At 33.1% G+C, this 13,591-nt stretch overlaps 2 protein-coding genes across 2 annotated transcripts; one reads left to right on the forward strand and one right to left on the reverse strand.

Annotated features, from left to right (window-relative positions):
- Window positions 1-7,935: 7,935 nt before the first annotated feature.
- On the forward strand, window positions 7,936-8,464 carry LOC126880694 (retinal homeobox protein Rx1-like). Its single transcript, XM_050644735.1, has one exon. It carries the CDS (start codon window positions 7,979-7,981, stop codon window positions 8,231-8,233), a length of 255 nt encoding a protein of 84 aa, XP_050500692.1. The 5' UTR covers window positions 7,936-7,978; the 3' UTR covers window positions 8,234-8,464.
- A 3,751-nt stretch (window positions 8,465-12,215) lies between these two features.
- LOC126880904 (histone-lysine N-methyltransferase, H3 lysine-79 specific-like) lies at window positions 12,216-13,275 on the reverse strand. Its single transcript, XM_050644979.1, has 2 exons — window positions 12,778-13,275; window positions 12,216-12,287 (listed from the first exon to the last, which is right to left on the reverse strand). Exons 1-2 carry the CDS (start codon window positions 13,273-13,275, stop codon window positions 12,216-12,218), a joined length of 570 nt encoding a protein of 189 aa, XP_050500936.1.
- Between the last annotated feature and the right edge of the window lie 316 nt (window positions 13,276-13,591).

Here is a 13,591-nt window from a genome sequence, read left to right on the forward strand (position 1 = left end):
AAGAAAATATAAAAATATAACAAAACAGTAAGAAAACAATATATTAGATGAAGATTGGTAGAACTTTTGTTGGTAATCAAATTAAGTATGTAAATCAAAGCATTACATACCTACTAGATAAATAAATCTACGCCAAAAAATCATAATTTAAAAATAAAAATCGAACCTAATTTGGGATTTCTCTCTAAAATCCGCATTCTTGAGAAAATAAATGTATGTATTTCAACCTAATCCAAATGTATAATTACAATATGATTATAATAAAAACTAGGTACTTACCAAATTAGAATGAGTTTTCCTTGTCCAAAATAGTCCAAAAGTCCAAAAATATAGGTATATGAAAACTATTTAAAAAGGCAGTATAACTATTAACTAACTTTTGTTTGTTGTTTCTTTTCACACAAATTTTAAAACGCAACAACCATAAATAATCTAACTACAGCTGTGCCACAGCCACCATATTGAATAATTTTTGACATGTCATTTGAACATCCAATCAGAACAAAGTTATAATGCGCATGCGCCCGGTCGCTAGGTTTTCCCATATAAAAATTTACCCTCTATCGCCGGTAAAGAAGTATAACTTCAAAAAATACTTGTTACTGGTTACAACTGGTTACTGGACCAAATTATTAAACTAATAACCTCCGGCGACCATAAAATGATAAAGGCTTGTTCGAAACTTTCTGCCTCATTCCGAAGCATTTACGTGTTCGAGTGATCAGTACGATTCGTTGACATAAATCATCTAAAAATACGGGTGACGTTCTATAGATTTTATTTTTTAGATATCCCCACAAAGAAAATCCAGTGGAGAGAAAGCTGGTGACCAAGGAGGCCATTCGATTCTGCCTCTCCTCCCAATTCAATGCCGTAACTTGCCGTAGAATATTTTGGTAAAAATATTAACAAACAAGTAAAGCAAGATTCGGAGTACCGTTCTGTTAAAGAATAAAATGATCTTCATTTTATTTTTCATCATTTTAAATATTTTCAAATCAAGGCAGAAGTAATCACGTCGAAAGGTCCTACCAGTAAATCACCAAAAATTCGGGCCAATACATTTAATTTTTGCAGTTGCTATGTGTACACCCCTTGTAAAATCCTGGAGTTTTATTAGTCAAACCAATAACGGTAATTCTGGCGACTTAGAGTTCCATTTATGAAAAAAGTGCATTCATTGGAGAAAAAATTTTAAAGCGAGACAGTGGATCTGCCACTGCTCGCTTACTGTTTATTTTTTTCTTTAACTGCCATCTCCGCGGCGGAGGTCGGCAATCATCATGGCTATTCGTATTTTAGAGACGGCTGTTCTGAAAAGTTCATTTGATGTACATCTGTACCACTTTCTCAGGTTTGCAGCCACGATATTCTGCGTCTCCCTATGCTTCTCTTTCCTTGAATCTTACCGTGCATAATTAATCGGAGCAAGCTGTATCTCTCTCCACGTGTAATTTGTCCGAGATATTTCCATTTCTTTATTCATCTTTCTCAAAACCTCTTTGTTTGTGAAGTGCTCTGTCCACAATATTTTCAGAATTGTTCGGTACACCCACAGCTCGAATGATTCTAGTTTTTTCATTGATGCAGCATTCAAGGTCCAAGCTTCCATTCCATAAAACAATGTCGAGAAAACGTGGTACCTAGTCAACCTATCTCTTAGCTCCAACTTCAAATCTCTTGTGCAGAGCACTTTTCTCATTTTGTTAAAATTTGCTCTAGCCTTTTCTATTCTGATTTTGATTTCCTGTAAGTAATCTCCTGCGGAGTTGATCATTGTTTCAAGGTATGCATATTGGTCGACTCGTTCGATATTGGATCCGTTTATGAAGAGATTTTCATTATTTCTTTGAATTTTCGATATTCTCATAAACTTTGTCTTCTTGACATTCATTGTTAGCCCGTATTCTTGTCCAAACTCTGCTATTCTGGTCACCAGCCTCTGAAGATCCCCAATATTTTCAGATGACAGTGTCATCCACATATCTAATGTTGTTAATGGGAACTCCATTTACCTTTATTCCAGCTGTTACACCCTCAAGAGCTTTTTTCAAGATCTCTTCCGAGTGGGCATTAAAAGAATTGGCGACAACACGCATCCCTGTCTCACGCAACGTCTGATTTCAATTTCCTCTGACAGCTGGTCGTTAACAGGTACTTTTGAAAAAAATCCACAAGGAAAAGAAAAGGTTTTCCTGTAGTTGGCTGTATACCATCAATCACAAAATTGGAAAGAAATCCTTTGTAAAAGGTATAAAATTTTTTTATTAAAAATCCCTTAAAAAGGCTACATCACAACAAAACGTTTTCGATTTTTATAAAAAATCATCATCAGTGTTCGATAAACTGGATGCTAGCTGAGCCACAAAAGAAAAATATCTGGGTAAAAACCCTTTACATATAATATAGATGCCTTAAAAGTGCATACTTCGATAAAAAGGCCTGTGATGGTCACATGGCAAACAGGATAATGCCCTAAGGTAAGGTATACAGGTTTCCCAACACGTGGGATCCAAATTGAGTTGATCACATTTCAATGACTTAATGGCAACTGTTGCCTAATGGCAAACAGGATAATGCCCTAAGGTAAGGTATACAGGTTTCCCAACACGTGGGATCCAAATTGAGTTGATCACAATTCAATGACTTAATGGCAACTGTTGCCATTAAGTCATTGAAATGTGATCAACTCAATTTGGATCCCACGTGTTGGGAAACCTGTATACCTTACCTTAGGGCATTATCCTGTTTGCCATTAGGCAACAGTTGCCATTAAGTCATTGAAATGTGATCAACTCAATTTGGATCCCACGTGTTGGGAAACCTGTATACCTTACCTTAGGGCATTATCCTGTTTGCCATGTGACCATCACAGGCCTTTTTATCGAAGTATGCACTTTTAAGGCATCTATATTATATGTAAAGGGTTTTTACCCAGATATTTTTCTTTTGTGGCTCAGCTAGCATCCAGTTTATCGAACACTGATGATGATTTTTTATAAAAATCGAAAACGTTTTGTTGTGATGTAGCCCTTTTAAGGGATTTTTAATAAAAAAATTGTATACCTTTTACAAAGGATTTCTTTCCAATTTTTAGGTACTTTTGCTCGTTGCTTATAGTGTAAATTCGATATAATCCTGAGGTCATTGTAGTCCAGCTTCTTTGATTCCAGGACATGCATTAATTGTTCATGTTTACACTGTTTATTTTACGAAAGTGTAAAGTGTTTACACTGTCTGTGTAGATATTATGTGGGTGTACGACTGAGGACAGCGTTTGTCACCGTCCATGGTTGGTTCCGGGAGCTGTATATGGATGGAATTGATTCTTCTTAAGAATGGCTTGGACGCGCTAGTTTGATTGATTCCAGATGTAGCTGCTACTTGACTGTACTTAATATGAAATCTAGGTCAACATGTCCTAATACTTCAACTTCACTAGGTTCATTAACTACAAGCCTTTCAGTTTCTCGTTTTTTATTACCTACATTCCCAACTTCCTGAAATTTGGTTACTAACTTCAAAACTTACTTCTTCCGATCGTGTTTATCTTGGTGTGGTTCATTAAATTGTTGAACTGCCATAATGGCAAATTTATTTTTCACAAAATAAAACGAAACGATATCTACCCACTCCGGAAGGGAATAAATCATGGTTATCAATTTTCAAATATTACAAATGATTCCTTACAACTGATATTCACAAGAGGATCCTCTAGTTTCATTTTCTTTGTGTGTTCATATCATATATTTAGTCTGACAAATGTGACAAAAAGCAGATCAAAAGATTTGCAAAGAAAGAAATTAAAATCTAAACCGTTGGCGTACTAAACCAACTAATTATTCATTTAAATGTAAATAAAATTTAAAGTTTCATTTTATTTTAAATTGTTATGACCTATTTTCCATGAAAATTGGGAGAAACCTATGTTTAGCAGTGGATGGAAGAGGTTGCATGATGATGATGATGATGATGATGACTTATTTTAAATGAACAATATTCATCTAACAGTCAATTGTAACTTTCCCTTATATATTCACTAAAATTCCATAATTCGTTTAACATTAATTTGTTTTTATTCATTTGCATGCATATTTTTTCACAAAATGACTTCTAATAATACCAACTATTCGCATCTTAACATGGATAAACTTTCAAACCCTTATTATTAATTCCGTAACGATCAAACAATGACGTAGTTAATTCAATATTCTCGAATAGAACACAATTCACACCTGTCCCAAGGCCGTAATCCTGTTGATAATATTGCTAGCTAATAGAACACAATACAAACATGCCACCAACATTATATATCATAACCTAATGATTCAGTGTCCGCACTATCTGGCTGACTATCGCTATCATAAGCTCTCCCCCGATTATTTACCAATGCAGAAACATTAATTACTGTTATATCGCGACATCTTGTCACGTTCCATAAACAACACCATTTTCGACGAAAAACCCCAACTTGTTGTTTAAATTATTCAGTTATTGGTTGTATGTAGTTGTACGTATTGTTCGAAAATTACAGGTTGACTGGTCTTTCAAATACTAACTTAATGAGATTTACAAAACACGATATCGCTAGGTATATATAAAATTCTACCATATTGTTTTAAAAGAGGTGGATATTGTTCCAAATTCTTCCTCTCGCTCTTTGAGACAACGCTATGCTTTCCGAAAATCTTTTCCTGCATGATATTCTGTAGAAGCTGGTAATTTGTTCCTCTCCTCACATGGTGCATCATTCCTTACATCAATTGAAGTACATAATGTTACAAATATACCTTGGTAAGTGAAATGGTTATAGACTGTGTCTTTTGTGACCAAATAGAAAACGCAACGTAGTGAATCTTGGAGTTTCTTCTAGAGCCTTTCCAGGATCTGGTAGTTGTGTATTCAAATTCTGCAACTTGACAAAACTTCCTTCAAAAGATCCCATATGAAAGATAATATATTGGCCAGTTAGTAATCTCCTGGTAATGCGTCTTGCATTACTCGTACCTCTATAAATATGCCCTCATAAATTCCAAAACGTAAGGTCAGGCACTTCTTGGACTTGGTTTACTTCCACTTCTTCAACTACGTCAGGGTCTCCTTCGAATGGCGCCCGACGGTTTTGGTTTTACCTTCAGAATCTTGCTTGTTTGGTAGACGACATCGTAATCTTCTTCCTGGTAAGGTACGAAGCTTTACAGAAATTACCAAATTCTTGATAACAAGGTAGTCTATCTTGCGTTATAATACATTTATGTCTTTTGCTGGCATTTGGCCAGTTGATTCATTAAAAGCGGATTTGTAGGTCATTGCGGAGAACAGAAGGTACTGGTGCTAGTCTCGATGGTGATTGGTCACCATTTTTGCCAAATACTTACCAACTCTCTTATTAATTCACGATACAATTCCATACCATTGCCGCTGATATTCTGTAGTTTTTTTTTCAGCGTAGTGTATCGCAGATTCCTTAGACTAGATCGCACTAGAAGTTCTTCCTTCGATACCTTACTCTATATTTTGTTGTATTTTAATATTTTAATTATACAAAAATTAAACTAATTTGATTATTGTTTGTGAAATATTGTTTAAACAATTGCATATGTTTAAAAATAATAAACTTTTATTATCTAAGTTAAAATATATGAACAAAGAGAGTTTTTGCTAAAAAAGTGTTATTTCAAAGGACACAGTATGTGTTTTATTTTGCAATAAACAAATTTATTTATTTAAAAATTAAATAAAAAATAAATTAAAAATTAAAATTTATCAATCATTGAAATGCCCAATCAGAGCAAACGTATCCTTTGTCCTGCTCGTAGCACCAAATTAATGTATATTTAAAAAAAATCCTGACGCCGTGGTGTTAAACCGATTTTAATTTTTCAAATTACAAATGAAAGGTACAGTATTCTTCTATATGCAAAAAAATTCAACTTGCTGCCTGCTTTATTTTCAGTTCTGCAACATTTTAAGAAAATTAATTTTTTTTGCGAAAGTTGGATTGCAAATTTTATTTTGCAAAATCCATTGAACCGATCTTAATGAAATTTACAGTATTGTTTTATTGTATTATAAAGTTTTTCTGGGTAAAACATGAAGGTTCTAAGTGTAGCGTAAATGGTTGAAAAACGTCAAATGCCAATACTTGTTTTTTTCATGTTTTTTTTTCGCAATTATTGATATTTTGCAACAAGGGTGACAATTTTTGAAATTTTTTACCAATCTTATATCGTATAAAATTTAATTACACAACTTTTATATCAGTGCAACTTTTCTCGAAAATGAATACTTTTAAAGTTATAATCAAAAAACGATGAAAAAAATCGAATTTTTCCTTAATTTTTTGACATTTTGATTATTTAAACAATGTATCGGACCTTTTTGAGTGGGAGGATAACTCAGATATTATTATATGAGTTATTTTCAAGCAATTTCTGCAAAAAAATAAGAGTCACCTCTCAACATCCAAATGTATTAATATTTTTACAGATGCGCCTTGGTCTATTAGTAAATACCCTAATATCGATGCTGTGTGCTTCTTCAAGGTTTCAAAAGCAGTTTGGCAATCTCTATTAAGAAAGATTAATATACAGGGTCTCCCGAAAAGATTGATCATAAATTATACCACAGATTCTGGGCTCAAAAATAGGTTGATTGAACCTCACTTACCTATATACAATAGTGCACACAAAAAAAGTTACAGCCCTTTGAAATTACAAAATGAAAATCGATTTTTTTCCATATATCGAAAACTCTTAGAGATTTTTTATTGAAAATGGACATGTGGCATGCTTATGGCAGCAACATCTTAAATAAAAATTAAAGTGAAATTTGTACACCTCACAAAAATTTTATGGGGGGTTTTGTTCCCTTAAACCCCCCAAAGTTTTGTGTACGTTCCAATTAAATTATTATTGTGACACCATTAGTGAAACACAATGTTTTTAAAACTTTTTGCCTCCTAGTATTTTTCAATAAGCCACTGTTTATCGAGATATTTTGAATATTTTTCGAATCCACCACATATTTGTATATGGTTAAGTACGATTATAGAGACCTGTTAATAATCTGAAAATTTATTTATAATTTACATTTTTAGGTATATTTTGAAAAAGAAGCCACATCTCGATAAAAGGTGACTTATCAAAAAAAGACTAAGAAGCAAAAAAGTTTTAAAAACACTGTGTTTAACTAATGGCACCAAAATAATAGTTCAATTGGAACGTACACAAACATTTGGGGGGTTTAAAAGAACAAACCCCCATAAATTTTTTATATAAATATATTAAAAAATAAGCCGCATCTCGATAAAAACGGGCTTATCGAAAAAATACTAAGAGGCAAAAAGTTTTAAAAACGTTGTGATTAACTAATGGTACCACAATAATGAATTAATTGGAACGTACACAAAAGTTTGGAGGGGTTTAAGGGAACAAAACCCCCATAAAATTTTTATGGGGTGGAAAAATTTCACTATAATTTTGTTTTAAGATGTTCCTGCCATAGTAATCATACCTGACCATTTTCAATAAAATATCTCTAATAGTTTTCGATATATTGAAAAAAATCGATTTTCATTTTGTAACTTCAAAGGGCTGTAACTTTTTTTATGAGCACATTTGTACTAAGGTAAGTTAAGTTCAATCGAACTATTTTTGACCCCAGAATGTGTGGTATAATTTATGACCAATCTTTTTGGGACACCCTGTATATTCATTGCTTAACAAAAGTATAAACAAACATGTTTGTTTATCGGTTTATAAGTGCTGATACCCAAAATTTATTTTATTTAGAAAAACCTCAAAAGTATTTATTCTCTTAGTATTTAGGTATTCGTCGAATTTAACATTTTAAAAAGAATTTTATTGCTTTTTGTACGTTTACCTCCACAGAATATTTTCTCTAACGTAACTCCATTTCCACAGGCGAGGGGAGTTGCAATTCAAACGATGGTGTCTCCGACCTCCGCTACGGAAAGATGGGATCAGCTACAGGGGGAAGCGGCTCAGAAGACGAGGGCGCGACGAATACGTCCGGACATTCGGAAAGCGACAATTGCAAGAAAAAACACAGGAGGAACAGAACGACGTTTACGACGTATCAGCTACACGAGTTGGAGAGGGCGTTCGAGAAAAGTCACTATCCTGATGTGTATAGTCGGGAGGAATTGGCCATGAAGGTCAATCTTCCAGAAGTTAGAGTACAGGTAGGATTCAATATTTTCTGTAATTAATTGTGTAATCATTTTTCCGAAATCAAGGTTATATTATTAATACAAATACATATTCTTGTTTAGAAATATATTTATCTAAATTTATTTGACTGGCAATTAGTAATTACAATATTTTATTATGGTAGGGGAGCCCAAGCGGGGATTTTTGCAGTTACTCGAGCGCGTCAGATTATCATATGGGGAGAAACGTGGTACCCTGCAGATGTACCTCTGCCATATATTGGCTCTTAACACAGGGGAGTTCGTTTAGGGGGGTCCGAAAAAAAAATCTATCCTTAAAAATACTCGAAATTGTCAGATTAAGATAAGGTAAGTTAAGTACATGCAAAACAGTGTATATTTAAAAATCTGACGATTTGAGCGGGGCGTAAGGGAATTGGTGAGTCACAAAATTTCACAAGAAAAAGGCGAATATTTCGCGAAATGAACGTCAGATCAAAAAACTAAAAACTACACGTTCAATATTTTTCAAAAATCTATCGATAGATACCAAACACGACCCCTCGCAGAGAGGGGTGGGAGTAAATTTTAAATTTTAAATACCAATCCCGCGATATTTAGCAAAATAAACATCAGATCGAAAAACTGCAAAATACACTTATTTAATATTTTTGAAAAATATATCGAATGGTACCAAACGTGACCCCCCACGGAGATGGGGTGGGGGGTTACTTTAAAATCTTAAATGGGAGCCCCCATTTTTTTATTGCAGATTTGAATTCTCTGCATAAAAATAAGCAACTTTTATTCGAAACATTTTTTCGAATTATGGATAGATAGCGCTATATTCGGAAAAAACGATTAATGGAAATGGAAAATTAAATTAAAAATGGCAAGCGCCCGCTAAAATGGAAAATTTTACTTAACTTTTTTTGGTTTTAGGACCTAATAATCACAACCCAATAGGTCCCCAAAGCGCACGAGTGACTGCACATTTAGCATACTTTGCTCCCCTACCATTAGTTAGTATGTGCGATTTTGTGTTCATAAGTAGGGGTCTCCAACTTCTTGAAAATTTCAAGATCTTGTCTTGATATTGTCTTGATTTCGATCTCGAGTGACTGCACATTTAGCATACTTTGCTCCCCTATCATTAGTTAGTATGTGCGATTTTGTGTTCATAAGTAGGGGTGTCCAACTTCTTGAAAATTTCAAGATCTTGTCTTGATATTGTCTTGATTTCAAGACAAGATCAAGACAAGAAGTAATTTTAGATTTCAAGACAAGAGGTATTATGTCAATACCAAGATTTCTTGTCAAGAAAACAAGAAATCTTGAAATACCTTGACTGATAAGAAAACTCTAAAACGTATTTATTAGTGAAAAAGGTAACATTATTTTAACATAACATAACATATTTTAATTTATTGAACACTTTATTTTATTTTATCTCTCGCAGATTGAAAATATTTCCAGTTTGTCTAAAAGTAAGTTTACCCCAATTGCCACCAATGGGAGTGTGCAATATTTTTCCCCTTCGAGTATTGAAGAAAGTGTTTTAAAGCTTCTCAGATACTGACACCATTCTTTATCTAATATTTTGCAATTATTTAGATTTTCGATGTCGCAAAATGTAGCATTTACACTTAAACCCCATGTTAGCATCTCGAAAGTTGAATGCCATTTTGTAGGCACATCGAATTTTGGCATAGTCATCTTACAATAATTTATGGCCTCGCAAGCACTGTTAAGTTTAAGTTGCATTTGCCCTGAGTGTTTGATCTTTTTTGAAGAGGTATTTAATTTTACTTACAGAATAATTGAAATCTAGAGCAGTATCATTTCTATCATTTTATATTTCGATCTCATCCTCCAAATAATCAAAATCCTTTTCGATGTCGAACGGTTTCGATTTGGTTCAATAACTTTTATAAAATCCTAGACAGCTAAGTTTAGAATAGGTATGTGCGAACCATACAAAATGCTTATTTTAAGCATGCAAGTACACATCAATTTTTCGTTAGTCAGGAAACAAATGCAGTTCGGGGACTCCCCCCAGTGACAGTCGAGGCCGTGTCAGCACGTAACGCAATGAAAAGGTCGCCGGGGAATCACCGGATCGGGTAATCTAGAACTTTCAAGATCTTGAAATTTCTTGGGTCAAGACAAGATATAAGATGTCAAGAAAACGTCAACACAAGTTTGTTTTATATTTCTTGATTTTTTCTCAAGACAAGACAAGAAGTTGTTGTCAAGACAAGAATTCTTGTCTTGTCGACCCCTATTCATAAATGCTTCTAGGTTACTGCTTCTTAATTAATTGAAGTGTGAAACGATTTCGTGATCTCTTCAGAGTTAAAATAAAGAATTTACATTAGTCACCGAGTACCGGAAGTGAAGTTTTAAAGTCACCGAAATAGTATACGCGATATATTATTCGACGTACCTGATGAGAACAAGTGTACACTTTTAATTTTTATTGTCATTTCCGGTTAAAAAGTTCTAACCGGAAGTGCCAAATTACAGGTCACTTTGGGTAAAAAGCTAGGACTTACGATCCTAGGACGAAGTCCAATTAGGTATTTGTTTTGAATGTTCTTTTTATTAATCACCATCAATTTAGTTTTCTTTCTATCGACATTTAATCTAAATTGGTTGCCTGCCATATTTATTATATTGAGCATCATTTGTAAATATTTGATGTTATCGGCCAGTATAACAGGATCATCTATTTATCGAAAATTACTGATTGCTATAGTAGTCCAGAGCGGATCTGTTTTGAGATGGACGTTGAGGGGTGACTCTAATTTTTGTGCAGAAATTGCTTGGAATTAACACATACAATAATTATTGAGTTATCTTCCCACTCAAAAAGGTCAGGAACATTGTTTAAATAATCAAAATGTCAAAAAATGAAGGAAAAATTCGATTTCTTTCTTCGTTTTTTGATTATAATTTATATATATATATATATATATATATATATATATATATATATATATATATATATATATATATATATATATATATATTGTTTTGATTCTACTTATTGATATCTACTTTGATTGGACTAGCTCAATTTAATAAATTTATCTCAGGGTTTTACATCATCCAATCGCAGAAATGCAAAACCAATACTCAGAAAAAACTCATGGGAAAATAAAAATGAAAAAAATAAAATATAACCGTATATTAAAGAAAAATTAATTATACCAAAGAATTCAAACACAAATTTTTAATAATAGAATAAACTGTGAAAACACACAATCTATGAATCTAGAAATGCTTGTGCAAAATAATGAAAACAATTCTGAAAAATACCGCAAATTATTTTGAAATCAAAATTACCCAGTATGAATACAAATTAAATTATAACTAGTAAACAAAAGTCAATTTAAAAATCACGAAAAGGTTTCTGTGAAAGTTTGTGTCAATTTAAAAATCACGAAAAAGTTTATGTTCTATTTCACTTGAGTCTTTACATAGAGGTCGATGCAACCAAAGAAAACCAAAAGTGTGGCAAACAGAGACTATTGACGGAGAGAACAATGTATTTTGGATACCTTAGTACAGCTGCTTTCACTTGACATTGAATTTTCTTTTGACTTCCAAAAATAACATTTTTACTTTGTGCTTTTTATATACGGGCACCTATAAGGCTTTTTAATTTACGAAGACCGACACTTGTTACTCATTCTTCAAAAGTACCTTCTATTTCCGCTCTCTAAAACACACCGCCTCTCGTTCTTGTCTTGTCAAAAAAAAAAAAAAACCATTTTTTTGACATCCTTCAATCTATCTCGTCCCTGCAGTTCCATTCGTCCAAACAAATATCCTTACTACGTCATATCAACGCCTCCAAACGCTTTTGCCGCTAATTGTTCTTAGAAACACTGTCTATTGAATGTAACTGCACTGTTAACATGATAAACGCATTTGTCCAAAATTGTCCAATACTGGGTAATTGAAATCGGTATCTATATTTACAGGGTGAATGAAAAAATTAAATATAAAAAAAATTATTTTAACGTAATACAAATTATCATACAATTAGATAATTAGATTTTCTTCTTTTTCCTCTCTGCTTTTCTTTATCTATGACAACTTCCCCGACCTTGGGTATGAACAAAAATTGAGATTGAAAAGAAAATAATTTTTTTCAGACCCAAATTACTCAAGTAAACTGTACATAAATTCCAATTACGGGCTCCTAGATAAATACTTATGGCCCCATTACTTTGTTTAATAATGACTACTAGATTTATGTGTTGTAAATGACATCTTTCAATTATTTTATTCCTCAACCTGTTATCTATTTCTTGGCCTACATATTTTCTATATTTACACGGATTAGAATATGTCTTCGAGCGGAAATTAGATAAGTTTTTCCTTTTGATTTTGGGTTCATATTTTGTCGGTATTCTATTTTCAGTTTTGATTTCTCCCGCATGTTCTGCCAATAATTTTTTTAAGTCATGCGTCATTTCTTCTCCACAGACTATTATTGATGTCTCTTGTTCCTTTTCGCAATTCCTTGATTTTATACACATATTGAACTCAACTTCGTTCTCATTCTCCTCCGATTCTTCTTCTCCAAAAACTACAGTTTCTTCCTCATCCAATATTTCAACTTCTTTTTGTGTCATGTTTGTACACAACACTTTCGGCGCAGTACTGACATTTAAATTTTCTTCTTCCTCTTCTTTCTCTTCAGGTCCTATATTTGTGTCCACCTGTATCGGCGTTACACTTCTTTTCTTCCTATTTCTTCTCCTCCTCTTCTTCCCCTCTTTTCTTTCATCGGTGTACATCGTTTGCGATACCACACTTCTCATTTTATTAGATTTAAAATTTGTTGTTAAAACATTTACTTCACTTCCTATGTCTTCTTCTTCCTTCTCCTCTTTATTTTCAACTTGCTTGTTAGTCATTGATGTACACACCTTATTCGGCGCTGTACTATCTTCCTGCTCATCTTCTTTTTCCTTTAAACCTTCTTCCAGTATGTCCTCTCCAAATTTTATATAGTTGTTTGCAAAATTAATTTCCGTTCCATACTTATCCAATTCATCTATTCCAATGACAATATAAGGACATTCCATGTCCTCAATTATAAAACAATTTATCAAATATTCTCTATTTTTAAATCTCAATGTCAAACCAATAGCCTCATTCGTAGTCGAAATCTTTTTTGAATTAGCACTCACTAACCTTATTCGAGAAATATTATACTTTTGAGAATTTAGTCCTAAATCCTTTATCAATTGTTTATTAACTAATGATACCTCTGAACCATTGTCCAAAAGGATATCCAACTTTTTATTTTTAATATACCCCTGTACCATAACCAAATTATTACGCCCGTATTCAACCTTTTTTTTCGCTAAAGTGATAAATTCCCTAGGGTGAGTATATATT

Source organism: Diabrotica virgifera, chromosome 2 (assembly GCF_917563875.1).
Source record: "Diabrotica virgifera virgifera chromosome 2, PGI_DIABVI_V3a".
In the NCBI taxonomy this organism is placed as follows: Eukaryota; Metazoa; Arthropoda; class Insecta; order Coleoptera; family Chrysomelidae; genus Diabrotica; species Diabrotica virgifera.

Coding starts and splice junctions, on each gene's coding strand:
- LOC126880694 (XM_050644735.1), top strand. CDS start 7,979: ATGGGATCAGCTACAGGGGGAAGCGGCTCAGAAGACGAGGGCGCGACG.
- LOC126880904 (XM_050644979.1), bottom strand. CDS start 13,275: ATGGAATGTCCTTATATTGTCATTGGAATAGATGAATTGGATAAGTAT. Junction 12,288..12,777: donor TATTGGATGAGGAAGAAACT/GTAGTTTTTGGA, acceptor TTCATACCCAAG/GTCGGGGAAGTTGTCATAGA.